At 49.8% G+C, this 18795-nt stretch overlaps 3 protein-coding genes across 4 annotated transcripts in view; 2 read left to right on the top strand and 1 right to left on the bottom strand.

Moving 5' to 3' along the window:
* LOC103595633 (EF-hand calcium-binding domain-containing protein 3-like) overlaps positions 1-4209 on the top strand; it is a 33438-nt gene extending 29229 nt beyond the window's left edge. Inside the window, 1 exon segment of the mRNA XM_008579069.1 lies at positions 3886-4209. Coding sequence (XP_008577291.1) covers positions 3886-4209 — 324 coding nt within the window.
* Positions 4210-7966: 3757 nt separating this feature from the next.
* Positions 7967-11341, top strand: ICAM2 (intercellular adhesion molecule 2). The gene is made up of 4 exons (XM_008579070.1): positions 7967-8027; positions 8493-8756; positions 10009-10329; positions 11008-11341. Exons 1-4 carry the CDS (start codon positions 7967-7969, stop codon positions 11190-11192), a joined length of 831 nt encoding a protein of 276 aa, XP_008577292.1. The 3' UTR covers positions 11193-11341.
* A 469-nt stretch (positions 11342-11810) lies between these two features.
* Positions 11811-14449, bottom strand: PRR29 (proline rich 29). 2 transcript variants are annotated; one of them, XM_008579072.1, is made up of 6 exons: positions 14390-14449; positions 14108-14162; positions 13829-13935; positions 12597-12832; positions 12393-12463; positions 11811-12210 (listed from the first exon to the last, which is right to left on the bottom strand). In XM_008579072.1, the coding sequence occupies exons 1-6, from the start codon at positions 14447-14449 to the stop codon at positions 12182-12184; spliced, it is 558 nt and encodes a 185-aa protein (XP_008577294.1). In that variant the 3' UTR covers positions 11811-12181. The 2 variants fall into 2 exon arrangements, with proteins under 2 accessions (XP_008577294.1, XP_008577293.1); XM_008579071.1 differs by having other exon boundaries at positions 14108-14183.
* Positions 14450-18795: the final 4346 nt, after the last annotated feature.

Genomic DNA, 18795 nt, shown 5'->3' on the forward strand with positions numbered 1-18795 from the left:
AGGGTTGCGATCCCTTTGCTGGTCCCGGTCCGGTGCGGGGGCGACACTGAGGGTTGCGATCCATTGCCGGACACGGAAAAAGAAAATAAAAAAGGAAAAAAAAAAGAAAAAGTTGTTTCAGGTCTTGTGGCCAGGAGGAAGCACCCTTAGAGATGTGATTCTCAGTCTTAGCTGCACAATAGAATCACTTGGGAGAGCCCAGACCACAACCCTATCCAATTAAATCAGATCTCTGGGGATGGGAGCCAGGCCTCAGTATTTTTTAAAGTTCCAACATGCAGCCAAGGCTGAAAATCACTGCTCAAGGGAAAGAAAACTGTAGAAGATGGAGGGCAGTACTGGCTACATAGTTTACAGGGCCCAGTGCAAAATGAAAATGGAGGGCCCTTTCTCAAAATAATCAAGAATTTCAAGACAGCAATAGCAGAACCAAACACAGGGCCCTCCTAAGTACATGGCCCTGTGTAACTATACAGGTCACATGCCCATGAAGCCAGCCCTAGAGAGAAGAAAACTGAAGGGATAAAAGTAATAAAAGAACGTAAGGGGAGACTCTGGCCTTTGAAATCAGGAAAACTCTCACATATAAGACGGAAAGAGGAAGAAAGAAAAAAAAGATAAACAGAATAAAGGAGAAAACATAAGGTGGAAAGAAGAGTTAAGAGAATTCATTTATTTTTTTATTTTTATTTTTTAGAGATGACTGGTAAGGGGATCTTAACCTTTGACTTGGTGATGTCAGCACCACACTCTCCCAAGTGAGCAAACCGGCCATCCCTATTATAGGGATCCGAACCCCATCGCCTTGGTGTTATCAGCACCACACTCTCCCAAGTAAGCCATGGGCCTGCCCCAAGAGAATTTATATTAGGTAGCTTTAAAAAGACAAGATCTTGGGCCGGCCCGGTGGCGCACTGCTATAGTGCGCCACTTGGGAAGCGCGGTGGCGCTCCCGCCGAGGGTTCGGATCCCACATACAGACCGGCCGCTCACTGGCTGAGCGAGGGGTGGGAGCAACACCGAGGGTTACGATCCCATGGCCGGTCCCGGGCCAGTATGGGCGCGACACTGAGGGTTGCGATCCGTTGCTGGTCCCAAAAAAAGAAAAAAAGAAAAAAAAAAAAAAAAAGACAAGATCTTCAGCCGAGGGAATCTGAAGGTACTGTTTTCCAGCAGCCACTATGAGGGCTGTAACTGAGTTAGCAGCGAATGAAGAAAAGGAATATTGAGCAGTGCTGAGGCCCTGGATGAGATTAGGTAACATGCATTTTTCAAAGAAAGTGTTCAGCATGTTTACATGATTTCCACCAGCATTGTTCAGCAGCCCAGGAACAGGGAAAACAGATGGCTGGTTCCCAGTGAAAAGTTTAGAAGTAACAGAGGTTGTGCTCTGTGGAGGGTACATTTATTTTTGGTGTTTTGTGATAGCTTGGGAAGTTTGGGTCATGATGGAGTTGGCTCTCCATTCCACACATAAACCATCTGGTCTATACTTCTGTTATGAGTAGGTTTCATCGTTATTAAGAGAATTTACTAAATGCCCATTTACACATGGCACTATGCTAGATGATCTAAAATAACTGACAAATGGTTTAGCAATGGCCTTATAAATCATATACAAATCCTTTCATAACAAAATATACTTCTGTTTATTATGTCTGTTGTATAATTCAAATTAAAACATATTACTAATCTTTTTTTTAATGTGCATAAAGGCAGCCAATATAAAGCCTATTGACCCTGCCTCGGGTTATTCAAATGACATCTTCGCCATTGATCAAATACTCAAGAAAAAGCAGACTTGGACAGTGACTGATGCAGCTGCTATTAAACCACACGTGAGTATTCATTGTTAAATGCCTTCCCAGATAGCACTGACAAAAATATTTTCCGCTTCAATCCTACACCGTAAAACCAAGAGAACTTTTATCTGCTCTATTTCTTTAAAATGAGATAAGATCACTTCTCATTTTTACCCATTATAATCACAACATTTCTTGCTGCATAACCAAAAGGATTCAAATATTAGTGTTATGATTCATTCTACTAATCACCTATGTAGCTATACCCAGCATCATTTCTGGGACATTCATTTGTTTGATTCTGGGAACAGAAAACCAATTAAGGTAGGAAACTGCCAATCACAGTGAGTGATGTACTCAGGGAGTCATGGTGAGTGAAAGCATCTTTATTATTGCAGCTAAAAGCTAAATAATAATAGCTTAAGTGTGCTACTTAAGTGACAGGCACTGTGCTCAAGTACCCTACAAGTACATATTCATTTGATTATCACAACCACCCTTGGAAATAGGCAATATTTTCATTCCTTGTCATTTTATAGATATGCACAGAGAAGTTAAATGATTTGCCCAAAGGCACACAGCTAGGAAATAATAGATCAAGGATTATAAACAAGGGCAACATGGCTCCAGAATACACACTTTAAAAAAAAACCATACAGGGCTTTAATGACACTGTTTTTGGTTTTTGGTTTGTTTTTTGTTTGGTTGGCTGGGTTTTTTTGGTTTTTGGTGGGGGGGTTTGGCACCTGGCCAGGTACAGGGATCCAAACTTTTGACTTTGGTGTTACAACACTGTGCTCTAACCAACTGAGCTAACTGGCCAGCCCCAGAACACACACTTTTAACCATAACTCTGTGCTGCCTGTCTACTTTTGTGCCCTGACTTCTTAGCAACTTTTGTATCCCACGGAGATAGACTAGGTTGTTGTTTATTTTATGCCACCTCCCTTCTGCATTTGATACCTATGAGCAAGGTCTCCTTGACACTTCTACATCCTTGGCCTCTATAATGCTGCATCTTCAGTTCTTGTAGCTGTGTCGTTTCCTCTCTCTTCTTTTTCTTGACTGTTCATCCCTTAAGTATTGATATGTCCTAGTTTTCTAGTCTTGTCCTACTGCTCTTATTGTACACACTCATTCATTTGTTCAGTAAATATTTTTCCAGGAGTTCTGAGATGAGGAGATACCCCAGAGAAAAAAATCACAGCTCCTACGCTCAATAAGTTTGGGTGAAGATGGAAGACATGGAGAAGGAGATGAGCAGTAGTAATACATTGGGAAAAATGGAACTACAGGTGTTCAATACTCCATACCACAAGAACACAAAGGAGTGAGCTCCCAAATTCTGTCTCATTTGGCAAATATTCACACTAGAGTAAATGGAGGCAACTTATAGCCAGACCTCCAGCCCTAGGGCACCAGCTGCCCCAACAGCTAAGAAGCTTCAGAAGATCAGTAGTTTGGCATTCCCGTAACCCAGTCACAGCAGAACACTGGGGCTCTCTGCATTAGGTGAAGGAACAGGTAGGGCTAGTATTCCATAGGCTATCTCAATACACCCTCCTTGTTTCAGCTGCCACCTATGTACTGTTAACTCTTAAATCTGCCACTAGCCTAGACTTCTTTCCTGTACTTCTATCTTATGTCACTGACCCACTTGACGAACATTTCAACCTCTATGCTATGTCTCATAGCATATCAAACTCAACATGTTCAAAACCAAACACCATCTGCTCCATCAAACTGGCTGTGTCCTGGGGATTCTGGCTGGTACAGGAACCTAATACTTTGACTCTGGTGTTACAACACCACATTCTAACCAACTGAGCTAACCAGATACCTCCTGTATTTTCAATTTGCTTTCTAATATTCTTATAAAATTTCCTATCTCATTATTTCCAAGTAATACATTTGATTGTCCATCAATTCCTAGGTCACATGTCCTCAAGAGGCACTACACAGGTATAGACTCAGTGCCTTTAAAGTAGCCTGGGAACATAACTCTTGGGACATCTATAATTGTGGTCCACAAATCAAAGATATTTTAAGATAACTATAGTAAGCTTCTGCTCTCTTACTGCAGGTGAAGAGAGCAACAGATACCTATCATTTAGGAATTGCCCTTGAGCACCGGAAAGAAATGCTAAACCTTTGTCGGAAGATCCGAGGGGATCTGATTGGGATAGACACTAAAAATGAGTCCTTTTATGACACCTTTTCTACTTATACATGGTCCTGGAATGTTTGCCAAGAATTACTTTCTCCTAAGGACTTAAGGCCGTATGATGCTCACATGTGTAGAAATTCCTTCTACAACTCTGGATTCTCTTCCTCATCGGATATCAGTGAATGTAACCCAGAGACAGGAAAAAGAAAACGGAAAGGTTTCAAAGGGTTTCGACAATGAAATTTCTACATTTTCTATACAGGTCATCACAAACCACTTTTTCTCAGTTATCAAAATTATGGTTTCTTGATTTTGTCTAATACATTCTTAGCAACTGGAAATTTTGACATCTTTTGTATTTTGACCAGTAAAAAAGTTTAAGTCATAAAATGGTTTCCCTTTCCTAAATCTTTACTAGTAAGTAGACGCGGTGAAGTTAGTTCCTTTAGCAACCAGCAGCATTCTGCTGCCCCCACATGGCTTAAAATTGCCTGGGCATCAGCAGGAACGAGGAAAGCTGGCCTGAGCTCCTAAGGGCCCTCCAAGCAATAAGCATGACTGTAAACAGGATTAGGTTTTTGATTGTTCATGAAAGAGGCCAGAGACAGCGGATGACAATGACCGTTCAGTTTCAGAGAATAAGGCCACCAGCCCCCAGGAAACCTTGATTAAATTTGTGCGTTCCCAAGACTCCTCAGCCACACACCTGCACTTGGATCACTTTTACAAATAGCTGATCTCATCCATCACATTTGTTGTTGTTGTTGGCTAATGCATTTAATAAAAGAGCACACATATAACTATATTACAAGTTTAAGTGTATTTGTAATTTTTTTTTTTTTTTTTTTTTTTGTGGCTGGCCAGGGCAGGATGTAATTTTTTATTATGGCAATTTACTATTTTAATCATCTTTAAATATATATCATCCATTATATTTTTATTCTTCTTAGCTCCACTCTTGGAGTTCTTAAGGCATTTTTCTATTGTTTTTGAGGCAGCTCACTCACAGAGAGACAGACCATTACTTTTTTTTTTTTTTTTTCCTTTTTGTCTTTTTTTGTGACCGGCAACGGATCGCAACCCTCGGTGTCGCGCCCGTACCAGACCGGCCACGGGATCGCAACCCTCGGTGTTGCTCCCGCCCCTCGCTCAGCCAGTGAGCGGCCGGTCTGTATGTGGGATCTGAACCCTCAGCGGGAGCGCCGCCACACTTCCCAAGCGGCGCACTACAGCAGTGCGCCACCGGGCCAGCCCCCAGACCATTACTTTTGAACACAGGAAATTTATATCTACCAAGATTAAATCTATATTACCTTTTGATCTACTGTCAGGGTGGTGAAGTGTTTTATTTCCTGTTTCAATTCTAATCTAAAAATGTAAGGGATGACATCAACTATCTGTAAGAGTTATCCAAGAGACTGGCTTGCAGGTGTGTGGCTAAGTCCACCACAATCAATATATAGAGCAAATGCTTTTTAAATCATCATTCTAGAAAAATATGATCCAGAAAAAGGAAAAGAAATATTCAAAATTGATGAGGACACTGGCTTATAATGTAAAATTATAAAGTACCAGGAAAACGCAATGTAGATAGTGAAGTCCCCCAAAATTATTTACTGAAATAGCCTTGAAGTAATTTTGTGAGTGTTACCTTGAATATTCAAGAGTCCAAATATATTTGCTATTCTTTATAAAGTTAAAATGTTGGAGAAGAAAACTAACCTTATAGATAAGTAACCGTATTTTCTAATCAAAAAACAAGATTTATGGGTTGATAAGAGACTTTTTTGTATGGCTGTAGGTGTAAGAGGGAATCTAGGAGATGTAATTTGGATGCCAAAATATTATAATTCCTGGAATATTTCTTTGGATCAATGGGATAACATTGATCAGATAACATTGACAGAATATTTTTAAGTAGATCTGTCCTGGAAAGTCTAAAACATAAGCAATACATTCTTTCTATTAAATTGTCACACACTGTTGATGACAGTATAAATTGGCACCTCTCTTCTGGAATACAGTACAGCAAGAGGTATTCACCCATTCATTCACCACCTATTTACTGAGTTGTATACTGTATGCTGGACCCTGTTCTAGGACGTGGATATATAACAGTGAATAGATAAAACGTCCTGATGTCACAGAGCTTAGTAATGGAGCTAATTATAACCACTGACTCAGCAATTCCACTTCTAGAAATTAATCCTAAAGATATCAAAATGATTTCATTACAAGGATGTTTATCATGTTGAATTTTTAATAGTAAAAAACTTAAAGTAGCCTAAATGTCCAATAAATCATGATATAGCTATACAAAACAGAGGGTCATTGAAATGATGCTGTAAAAGAATATTTCAAAGGAATAATGCTCCCAAGCTATCATTAAGTTAAAAAGCAGGCTACAACTGCTAAGAGGCATGGGGGAACTTTGTGGTGTTCTAAACTTGATTATGACAGTAGTTGCACAAAAACAGATTTTTATGAAAACTTATGAGACTGTACACTTAAAATGGATGAATTCAGTTGTATGTAAATTATACTTCAATGAACCCATAAAAAACCAACAAAATAATAATAATAATAATTATAAAACCAGCGCGCAAGGGGCAGTTTGTTGTATGTATTACAATCTGGACTGTACTAACGAGCCCGGCTATGGATGATTCAAAAAGGTAGATGGTTATAAAAAAATTTTAAACTTGTCCCTGGATGTTCCGTTTGCTTGGACGGGCACGTCTCGTTCTCGGAGTTCATTTCACGCCCCGGCCCCCGACACCCTCTTCTCCCGCACTGTGAAGAGCTGACTGGAGAAGCCGGGAATTCCCTGTTCCCTCCCGCCGCCGGCTGCCTTCTTAAATCCTTCTGGCCATCAGCTCCACGGTGGGACCCTTAACTGAAGTGACTCAAGGTTTTCTTCTGTCTTACTTCTTGAGGGAAACTGAGGAACCTGTTAGAGGACCGCAGCGTTCACCTGGAGCTCCGGCGGAACGTCTCCCAGCCAGAACTGGGAGATGAGAAGACTGGATGTGTGGTGGTCAGAAAAAGAAAAAGCCACTGAGAAGGCCCTCCGGTCCATCAAAATCCTTCTCACCTGCTTCTCGGGATTCCTTAACAGGTGACAAAGCCTCCCTGGAAATACACTGACACTCCTCCAGCCAGATCCTCCCAGATCAGGGCTCTGGGAGGAAGAGAGATGGAGACCACCAGGCAGGTCCGGGAAATGGAGGCCGAGGTTTTGGGATATGGCTACAGCCAGACCCCCAATCTCTGTCTGTACCTCAGCAGCTGGGGACTATTGTGGGATGCATTTCTTGAGTCTCTGGGCTTCAAGTTGGACCTGAGTCAGCTGAGTCAGAGACAGATTTAGGTTGAAAACTGAGTGAATGTTAAGATCTACGCAGACTTGGGCTGAGCATTTAATGGGAGAACCTCAAATTCCTGCCTTGGTTTCCTAGGAAAGCCCAGGTCTCTGCCCCTTTGCTACGGTGACTGCGTGCCCTGGATAGGTCCTGACTTCAGATATTCCCAGAATGGACTCCAAGAATGTGTCCTGTGGGGCTTTGGGGTTCCCCAGATCTGGGGCTTATAGGCCTCACTCTTCCCTGTGAACACACACAGTGCACTGGGATCCAGTGCAAACACGCAGCTCTCGCGCACACATCACACACTTGCCCACACACATGTACCCAACACTTGCCTGTCCCCTGCACAGGGAGCAGGCCAGGAGGACTGGGTTATGCCCCTTGCTTATCAGCTGCTTCCTGACTTCCTCTGCTTGAATTCTTGGAGCCCTGGAGCCCTGGGAGCCGGCTCATGCTGGTGCACGTGACTTCCAGAAAACTGCTCAGACAATGAGAGGAAATGCAGTCATCAGCTCACAGGAGACTGGGGATTCCGGCCTGCAGCTCCAGGTCTCCACTCCCTGAGGTGCCCCCTGCATCTCCCTCCAGGTAGCCCTCGGCTGTTCCCTGCAAGCCTGTGAACGCTGCCCAAGATGTCCCCTTTTGGTTGCTGGAGCCTGCCCATGACCCTTCTCACTCTGCTCTGCTGCCCAGGTGAGCCGGGGGCTTTGGGATCCTAACTTGGCACGTGCCCACCCAAGGGGTGGGGTGCCTGCTCCTCTGGCTCTGGGAGGGAGAGGGGTTCCTGGCCCCAAAGTTGCTGAGGCTTTGAACACAGAGGCCACCCTGCCGCAGGAACAAAATGCTGTACCAGTCTGGCTTCTGGTCCCCATGGCCCTGGGCAGTGGGTGGGGGCCCTGGCCTTTTGAACACCAGGTTGAGCAGACCCCCCAAGCTTGGTGACGTAGGATGTGGCAGGTCATGGAGGCGGAATAGTCGGGTGGGCAGGACCTCAGGAGGTAAAGGGATGCGGGGGGTTCAAGGAAAGAGGCGGGCATGTGCCCAGTAGATCTTCAGAAGGGGCCTGGGGACAGTAGGGGACAGCAGAGGGCATCTTCTGGCTGTGGCCAAAGTGAAAATGAAAACCCTTTCAATGGCCCAGTGTTTCTGGTCTTCCAGGGTCTGAGAAGGCATTCGAGGTATACACGCAGCCGGAGAAGCTGGCGGTTGAGACCATGGGGTCCCAGAAAGTCAACTGCAGCACCAGCTGTCCCCAGCCTAAAATGGGTGGTCTGGAAACCATGCTAACCAAGACTCTGCTCGACCAACAACTTCAGTGGAAGCTCTACTTGATCTCAAACGTCTCTGAGGACACGGTCCTCTATTGCCACTTCAACTGCTCTGGGGAACAGAAGATGAAGGGTCTCCCCGTCAGCGTGTACAGTGAGTGGCTGCGCCAAGGGCCCCTTCCCCCCAGGGCAGAGCTGGCGTCTCTGAGTGCGCAGAGCTACTCTGCTACTGCTCCTGTGCACTCTCACCATGGCTCCAACTCCCAGAGCTCCCAGGTGACAAGGAATAGGACCTGGCCAGTGGGCTCCTAATCTGCTCACACCTTGATTAGACTGCTTGAGCTTGCCAGCTTCTCAGAAGCAGGGAAACTAGGTTTTGAGTCTTGCTCAAAGGAAGACGATATAACCGTCTAACAAAGGTTTATGCAAATCCCGTGGTCACTTCCCAGCACAGAGTCCATAGTTTCCTTCCAGCTCAGTCACTGGAGTACCCCACACCCATGACAAGTAGTGGGGGCATCATCAGGAGAGCTGTGCACACTCTCCAGTGGCCCCTGCACTTTCCGAGAAGGCTGAGGTGTCACCCAGTGTTTTCATCTTCCCATGAGGGCCCATGGCAAATGTGTGACCATCAGACACACCTGCCCAGGAAGCATGACAACCTCCCAGATAGGCCAGGATTCTCTCAGTGTCTTGACTCCAAGGGTATCAGTTGGGTTCTCCCCATCCCAACATCAGTAAATTAAAATAGAAAGATGTGCTAAATCCAACATACTTTCCTGGAGTGAGGGTGGAGGTGGGTGGAGGCAAGGTACTCTAATTCAGAAGGGAATCCAGGGTACCTGTTTAATAGGTAAGGGATCGTGGTGGTCATGAACCTGACCCTGGAGAAACAAGGCAGGTCTGACTCTGGTCCCCACCTCTTAAGTGAGGAACCTTACAGATCATAGCCTAACTCCAATGAGCACTCCCTTCGAAGTCTCTCTCAACATAATTATCCACTGTTTTTTTTTTTTTTTTTTTTTTTTTTGCAGCCAGCTGGTATGGGGTCCACTGTTTAATTTTTGAAATGTGTATTTAATTTCTGGAGTGGAAGAAAACAGACCCAAAGTCTTATATCTTTCCTGTTGGCTGTACGATTTCTTTGTAGACACCTGACCACCTCCACCTTGTCCAGTCTCGAAACCATCATGTCCATAAAACTACTGCCCAGCACATCATTCACCCCGAACTTCTTCCTTCTTCCTCTTTACACATGAGCAGGCCAGGCCACAGCCTATGTCCTCCCCCACAAGTCCAGCCAGGGCCCTGAAACAGCACGCTGACAGGAGACAGCCCTGGAAAGTTGGGGCCTGGTGGGGCTGCAACCCCATCCTAACCAGACCTCCCTCCTTTGTCCCCTGTAGAGCTTCCAAAGAAGGTCTCGCTGAAGCTTCAGCCCACCTGGGTGACTGTGGGCAAATCCTTCACCATTGAGTGCAGCGTGCTGGGCGTGGAGCCTCTTGAAAACCTCACCATCTTCCTGTTCCATGGCAAGGAGGCCCTGCACAACCAGACCTTTGGGAGGACAACACCTGCCCCACAAGAGGTCATGGCCACACTCAACAGCACTGCTCACAGAGATGACAGCCTCCACAACTTCTCCTGCCAGGCTCAGCTGGACCTGCGGTCTCGCGGCGGGGACATCTTTTACAACATCTCGGAGCCCCAGGTTCTCGAGATCCATGGTGAGGGGTTCCCACAGATGGAGGTGGGATGGAGGGGCACTCACTTTTGGCCCCTGGGGGGAGGAAAAAACCCAAACCCCACTCTCAGCTGGCCTGGGATGCGAACAGCCAGGACCCCACACTTAATTTTGAGGGTTCCCTCTTATTCTCCTTCTTCCCTGAAGCTTTCTCCAAGTCCCCAGTGAGCTGCAGGAACTTAACCACATCAGTCTGCACTCTCTGGTTTGGCTTATCTCTACAATGAGAAGGTCGGCCTGGCTGAGCCCTGTCGTCCCTGGAGCTCCGCTGTTCCATGGCTCTGTAAGGCCAATGCATTTCCCATCTGCAAGGGGTTTGGTGTGAAGCTCACTCAGCTCTGCTTGAAGAGGGGCGTGGCCCAGACCATGCCACCTTCCAAGCCCTAGTGTCCAGCAACCACATTTTGGTCCCAGGGCTGCAGGCAGGGTGACGTCTGCCCTCATCATCTCACAGAGGTCTGGCTGGTGGCCTGGACCCCGAGCTACCTTTCTCCTAGATAATACTTTTGGGGCAGACACCATTCACCACTCATCTCTGCAAGCCAGGGTGACCTCTGGATGGATGAGTGAGTGTGGGGTGATGGGTGGGCCTCCACTCCTCCTTGGGCCCTGGCACCTGGGACCAGAGGACTTCTAAGACCACTGCCCCCTCCCTTCCCAGAGCCCATGCAGGACAGCTGGATGGTCATCATCATCACAGTCGTGTTGATACTGCTGTTCTTGTTTGTGACATCCATCCTGTTCTGCTTTGCCTTCAGCCAGCACTGGTACAAGAATCGCACAGGCAACTATGGCGTACGAGCTGCATGGCGGAGGCTGCAGGCCTTCCGGCCACAGCCTGCATGAGCAGCGTGGCCACCACCATAGTTGTTGCCTGAATTCAGTGTGGCTCCAGAGTAGTGGGCCAGCCCTGGCAGAAGGACTGTGACAAGCAGCAGAGCATTCTGGGGACATTTCCTTTTCTAGCCTGAATACAAACACCTGGACTTAACTCTATGCCCTTCATATCTCCTGTGATTACACTCAACAGCCAAGAAGGGGACCAGGTATGGACTTCTCTCTCCAAAAGTCTCCCTCAGCCTCCTTCCCACCCTTCCTTTCACAGGGGTCTTCCAGAGCCTCTGCCAGATCGGGCCCTGGGGAGCCCCTAGCTGACCAACCCAGGCACCAGACACCCACCCTCCCCAATCTTGAGTGACTCACTCCTACTGAAGGAGGGTGGGGGAAACACACCCTGGCCCTGCAGGGCAGAAAATCTGTTCCCTCCTGGCCCTACGGGACCTCAGGCCACTCCTGGTGGAGCAGGACATAGCACTGACCTCTCCTTTCTGCCAACAGAGCCACCTCCCTGGGGTGAGTGGGGGGGGGGCTCAAGGAACTAGCTCAGCTCCAGGGCCCTGCCTAGCCAGGCCTTCCCCCACCACTCTCGGCCCTCCACTTCGGGGTCCTTCAAAGAGCTATGGAAACAGGAGCAGTCCCCTCCTGTCCCATCCTGCTCCGTTATGAGGCAAAAAGGAGACCCCACAGCCCTCATCACCCAGGAAAGACAGAGAGACAGGGGAGGGAAGGAGTGGGTAGGGCAGAGTCTGGCTTATGTGGCTTTCAGGCCCTGGCGGTGAAGCAGCTCTCACTCCCGAGTAGAGATCAGGCCTGTTCAGGACCTCAGGGGGGTGCAGAGGGGACTAATTCACCCCAGCGAAGAGGGCCTGGCTGGGGCTGAGAAGTGAGAAGGGCTGCCAGCCATAGTGTAGAGTCGCAGACAATACACAGGCAGTGGAAGCCCCAGGGTGAACTTGCGATGAAGGTGGTGCGGGTTCCAGGGCCAGTGTCGGTCCTCACAGTAGGCTCTCCGCATCATAGTAGTCTGGGGAAACATCATCCTCATCTTCACTCCCTCCTGCCTCAGTGGACCCCAACAAGGAGAAGGGAAGGGGACAGGCCAGTTGCTCATAACAGTGATGGTAGGATCCGCCCCACACCCCCCACTTCCTGGCTTCCAGATCCACCCCTAGGCCTGGGCCCCACTGACCACCCACCCAGCCCTACCTGAAGCCGGGGGAACATCCGCACCCACTGTCCCTGTGGCACTAGGAGGTGGTGGGGGGGGCACAGCTCTCCTGAGATGGGGAGACAAAAGAAAGAGGCCTAGGGGTGGCCTCTGGGGTTTCACCCTCCAGCCCCTGGCCAGCTCTTCCACCCCAGCCCCAGAGCAGGACCCTGACAGAGCCGAGATCCCCCAGCCTCATTTACCCCCCACTTTTCCTGGAGGCAGGAGAGCAGTGCTGAATCCTGGGCACGTCCTGCAAGTGGGGCTGACATGCAGGAGGGGGAAGGAAAGCAGCTGGCCAGGGTAGTAGGGGGCCCAGGGAGGGCAGTGGGAAGGCCAGGTAGTGATGGTGAAACACCAAAGGCCCTTCCTCCTGGGCTTGCGTCTCCTCCTCCTCCTCCTCCTCCTCAGACTCTTCCTGTTGACCCTCCAGGTAGATCTGGGGATTGTGCAAAAGGGGGAGGGGAACTGATGACACAGGATCAGGCTGTCCCTACCACCACTCCTCCATTCCTCTAAAACATCTCCAGATATGCTAATGATGGCTACCGTTTCTTGAGCACTTACTACATGCAAGCAAGGTACCTTGGCGACATTTATTCATGGTTTGCAGGTGGGAAGACTGATGCTCAGAGAAGTTGAGCAATTTGTCCAAGGTCACCCAGCTAGTAAGTGGCAGAGCAGCCTCAGAGCCACACTCACAGGTGCGGCTTCCTCCATTCCTTCTCCTCCCTCTGCCCTGCCAGCCTGGATGGTGGGCGCACCCCTTGCCTCCTCCCAAAGTCAAAATCCTACCCGGCTTTCTTTTTTTTTCCTTTTTGTCTTTTTTCGTGACCGGCAACGGATCGCAACCCTCAGTGTTGCGCCCGCACCTCGCTCAGCTCAGCCAGTGAGCGGCTGGTCTGTATGTGGGATCCGAACCCTCGGCGGGAGCGCCGGCCCCTACCCCGCTTTCAAAGGCTGTTCTCCACCAGCTTCTCCAAGGAGCCTTTCCCCATCTCCTAACCAGGTGTGCGCTCAGCTTTGTACCTCTCCATGTGCCATCACAAACAACGCTGCTTTGTATAGTATCGTTCCTTTAATCCTTTGTTTAACAAATATCGATTGAGCCCCTAAAAAGCGTCAGGCGCTGGGCCAGGCACTCATGACCCGTAGGTGCCTGCCTTCCTGGGGCCTGAAGTCCAGTGGGGGAGGCTCTGCAGGGAAACCTTTCCCGGAGGCCCGGGTGGCCTGTACTTTGGGACGCTCCCTCCCCTTCAGTGGAGACTGACTCGGGGCCCGAAACATCATAGATGCCTAGCAGCCCTAGCTGGACAGGTGCGGGCTGGCTTCTCGCTCCTCTCTCCCCCAGTCCTTTTACTCGAGGGGGGCCCCATATGGATCCCCACCCCTGGCCCCGCAGGTGGGCGGCACCGGGGGCCCCACCCCCACGCACCTGCGGGCGCGGCGAGTTGGGCCCGGAGTTCAGCGTCCCCACCACCAGGCGACTCAGCAGCAGCTGCTGCATCTGCGCGTTCTGCAGCAGCATCAGCTCCAGCAGGTCTGGGGGGAGGGGTCAGCCAGCCCGCGCCCAGCCTCCCCAACCCCAGCCCCCTCTGCCCCGACCCCCGGGCCTTACCCCCGACGCCCAGCCCGAGGGAGGTCGTGCGGCGCGGACGCCGCCGAGATAATGTGCGCGCGGAGGGGGACGTGGGGGGCGACCCCGGGGCCTCACCTGCCTTCACGCGGCCCGGCGGCGGGGGCGGAGGTAGGACGGCCCACGGGAGGGGCTGCACGATGGTCACCCAGGGCTGGAGGCGTGGGGCGGGGGACACTCAGCCAGGTCGGCGGGCGAAGGAACGGGGGCAAGTCACGAGCCCCAACCCCCCTCCCTGTCGAGTCTCTTCCGCTGGGTTTGGGGTCTCGCGCCTCACCCCTCACTGCCTCCAAGGACTGCTCCCAAAGCCCGCCGTCTCCCCCCGGGAAAGGCAGGCCCCGCACCCTGCTCAGCCCTCACCGTCGGGGCCGCAGTCTCTGGTGCGGAGCCACCCCATCTCCCGCCGGCCCCGGAGGCCATGGTCAGGGTTACCTTGGCTACGCCCACGACGCCGACACCTCCCCCCACGCATGCGCGGGGCCGGGTTCCCGCCCCCACGCTGTCCTGTCTCCTCCTCTCCCCTCCCCGGATCCCCAGGAGACAGTCTGTCTCTGGGAGGTCCATCTCCAACTCCCCCAGGCATGGTGTGCAGTATCTGCCACCCTCGCCCACCCCCAGTTCTGGGCCTGGGGGCCCATGTTTGTGGAGCGAATAAGTGGCTGGGGAGGCTTGGTTTCCAGGTCCCAGAGCCCCACTGACTCAGCTGATGAGTTCAGCAGGAATAGAGATTTCGCAGGAGCAGGCTTGTGGGCGAGGGCCCGGGAGTGAGGACGGCAGAGGACCGTCCCTGCCACTCTGTCAGAGAGAGGGGCGTCCTGCGGCAAAGAGTGGTTTCTGGAGCAGACCAAGGAAGGAAACACCAGACAAATTCACGGAAGAGGCTGGAGCCCTGGCCAGAAACACATGGCCGGCCCCTTGACTCTTCCCTGACAACTGTCTGCTTCCTGGTTCCTGGTGGAGAATCGTGGGCAGTTCAGCACCAGCATCCCCAGTACTGTCCCCCATTCTGGATAAGTTACCAAAGCGTGCATTCTTCTGACAGGAAGTCAGCAAGGTCTTCATTGCTTAAGAACAGGTGAGGTGGGGATCTATTTCGGCAGTGGTGACCATCCTAAGATAGGCCGTGAGCAGCAGTCAAGGAAAATCCGGACAGGAAGCTGGGATTAGCACCTCTGAGTTGCCCTTCTACCCCCCCTCCCCTTCTGTTCAGCTCCCCTTCCTGGCAATCCTGGAGTCTAGAACCAGAATGACCATTCCCGCCACCTCCTCTGCTCCTTAGTCCCTGTCTCCAGGGGAGGGGGCCTGTGGGCAGTGCTTTAGGTGTCCCCGTGGGTCTTATCACTTCAACTGCTCTGAACAAGCTAAGATCCGGGAACTGTGGTCACAGGCTCCCGGTGAGTGGAACACAGAGGCGTGTCTCTCCATCTCCACCCTCATTCCAGATAGAAAGACAAAACCAACCATGGTGCTTGCCGTCAACAAACCCTGACCGAGGAAGTGCCTGTGTGTGCAAAGTGCACGTCTGCTCGCTGGGGACAGAGTGGCAGCCTCACTGCATCCATCACTGTTGGGAAGTGAAAACGTACCCACGTGGGCCGGCCCGGTGCACTGCTACAGTGCGCCGCTTGGGAGCACGGCGGTGCTCCCGCTGAGGGTTCGGATCCCACATACAGACCAGCTGCTCACTGGCTGAGCGAGGTGCGGGCGCAACACCGAGGGTTGCGATCCCGTTGCCGGTCCCGGTCCGGTACGGGCGCGACACTGAGGGTTGCGATCCGTTGCCGGTCACGAAAAAAGACAAAAAGGAAAACGTACCCACAAAATGACAGCAGGAATACAAAACTCTGCAAAGTCCCCTGTGGGTGAGACATACAAAAAGTGATTGTGGAAAAGAGAGGACTCATCACCAAGCGATACAGTTCCAGGGAAGACGGCCCTGGATGGGGCCAAGCAGAGTGGGAGGGAGAGGGCAGTGCAGGCTGGGGACACAGTCCAGGCAAAGACACAGATGCAGCAATGGAAGGGCCTGCAATAACTCAGTGGGTCACACTCACTAGCTGTGATGGAGGAGCTGGGAAGAGAACAGAGGTCCCAATGGCCCAAGCAGGTACAGGTCAGACTGGAATGTCAAGCTATGGAATTTAGGCTTCACCATGTGAGTAGTGGAGACCTATTGGTGGATTTCAAAGAGGAGAGAAATAAGGGTGATCTGCACAACTGTGTTTTAGGAAGATTCATCTTGTTCCTCCCATCTTTATGTCAACTACAATTAGAAATAAGAAATATCTGATGAGGATGTGTCCTCCCAATGGAATACTATTCAGCTATTGACAGTTTGGTGTAGAGTATCTTTTGGGGGTGCATAGAATATTTTTACTGATGTGGAAATATGTCCAAGAGAGTTCAGGGAAAAAATTAGTAAGCATAGTAAGATCTTATTTTTGTTTTAAAATCGTATGTATATGCGTGTGTGTATGTACATGAGTATATGCACACACGCGCGCGTGTGTGTGTGTGTGCAGGAAAGAGAGAGAGAGAGCGCCACCCTCAGACAGTAAGGGTTGGGGGTTGGGAGATCAACTCCCAGCCTCCTGGCCTCGGTGAGACAACTCTAAGGTGTCCCTGTGGGCTTGTGCCCCTGTTGTCCCTGTGGGAGCCCTCTCAGGAATGCACACTTCATGGCTCTTCTCCAGTCCCTCAGAGTGCTCCCCGGATTCTCCTTCCAAATAAACTACTTGCTCCCAAATCCTTGTCTCAGTATCTGCTTCTGGGGGAATCTCAACTGAGATACCAACCTCCTACTTTCTCCATGTCTGCCTCCAGGCTGCTGAAAACTCCTGGAAAAAGCTACTTTAGTAGTTCTATGATAAACTTGTGTTCAGAGAAATGACATGCTGAACTAGACAGTGAAGAAAATTAGTCTGGGCATGTTGGGTCAATGGATTCAACTGAGGCAAAGCTGGAGGCAGGGAGGCCCGTAATGAGGCCTCCAGCCTCATCCCTCTTGAGAAAGCCCGGAGCAGGAGGAGGTGGCCTTGGAAAACGGGCAGGAAGGGGTAATGATTCCAAGACGTCGGATGATTCAGGATTGTGTGTTAACCCAACACCAAGCTAGTCTTTTGAAAAACAAGGCTGAGGTTAAAAACTATCTGGCTCCTGGCATTCAGTTAGGGTTGTCAGAGGAAACAAGCATTTGCCATTTGAAGGAGAGCCCTGTACTTATTCGCCTGCAGTATTCTGCTTACAGAAGTTCTGTCACTGGTCCCACAGATCGGAGGAGGTGACCTTCCCGCCGCGTGCCCTGCCTGCTATTGTTTTCTCACAGATCATGAACGCTTCCCCTATTTCCTTTCCCTTTTTCCTCAGTGGGGACTCATGTTTCCATCTTTGGATTTTTATTGTTGTTTTTTAGTTTCCCAAGACAATATGTACCAAAAAGTCTCCCTTTTGTCTTGGTAATCTATTTCTGGAAATACGCTAAACATTGGAAAAGATTTATACTCAAATGTGTTATCACAGTGTTATTTTCAAGGGTTAAAAATTGAACATTACCCAATGTCCAGTAATAGGGGATGGTTGAATAAATTAAGGCAATTCATTCAAAGGTATATTGTGCAAGTCATTGAAAACCACAGAACTGGAAAATGAGCTAGCTCCTCTCCTCCACAGATGGAAACGAAGAGAAAAGGGCCCTTTCTAAAAATCCGATGTGGACAAAAATGTCAACACTTACTTTTGGTACAAGTGTGGGAGCAGGCCGGCCTGTGGCTCACTCGGTAGAGTGCGGTGCTGGTAACACCAAGGCCCCGGGTTCAGATCCTATATAGGGATGGCCGGTTTGCTCACTGGCTGAGCGTGGTGCTGACAACACCAAGCCAAGGGTTGAGATCCCCTTACTGGTCATCTTTAAAAAAAAAAAAAAAGACAAGGGTGGGAGCACCACGCAGAGAGTGACGAGCCAGCAGTGGGCCCTCTCCTTGGGCCCATTTCCTAAAGAGGCACTAATTGGAAGCAGCTAGAATATGAGGGTTGAAGGAAAGGATCTAAATATTGCTTTGCAGAAGTATGTGACTGACTGGCTATGTGGGGGAGAAGAGGCCTTGAAAATACAACAATGAAGAAACCCCATTTTTCTGCCTAGGGATTCTAACCGCTGTTGCTGCAAATTATGGTTATCTTTGTGAGATAGGCATGCATGGTTTTGTCCAACTGTCACCTGGTGGTACTTTGGGGACTTACACACACACAGATCACACTGGTGGGATGCCCTGTGATGGGGACCCGAATTCAAGGTCTTGCCCCTTTAGAATTTCATTATGCAATGGATTCCCAGAGCCCTCCCCTCCCAGGTACCCTGGAATTGGAGTGCCACCAAGCATGAGGGAGCATTCTGCGGAGGCTCACATGACATCACTCCAACCAAATGACTCAGGGAAGCAACTGACCAGGCAGGCGGGGGAATAGGGATGGGCAGGGGAGTGAGAAGACCAATTCTTATGGGTCAGAGTGAGATTTTCTGAGAGGCAGTTCTATTTCACAGAAGTGTTTTGTTTGTGGGCTCCTGAAACTCAGTCTAAACTAGCTTAAGAGGAATAGGGATGGGCAGGGGAGTGAGAAGACCAATTCTTATGGGTCAGAGTGAGATTTTCTGAGAGGCGGTTCTATTTCACAGAAGTGTTTTGTTTGTGGGCTCCTGAAACTCAGTCTAAACTAGGCAGGCGGAGGAATAGGGATGGGCAGGGGAGTGAGAAGACCAATTCTTATGG

Source organism: Galeopterus variegatus, unplaced genomic scaffold (genome assembly GCF_000696425.1).
Source record: "Galeopterus variegatus unplaced genomic scaffold, G_variegatus-3.0.2 Scaffold1805, whole genome shotgun sequence".
Taxonomy (NCBI): Eukaryota; Metazoa; Chordata; class Mammalia; order Dermoptera; family Cynocephalidae; genus Galeopterus; species Galeopterus variegatus.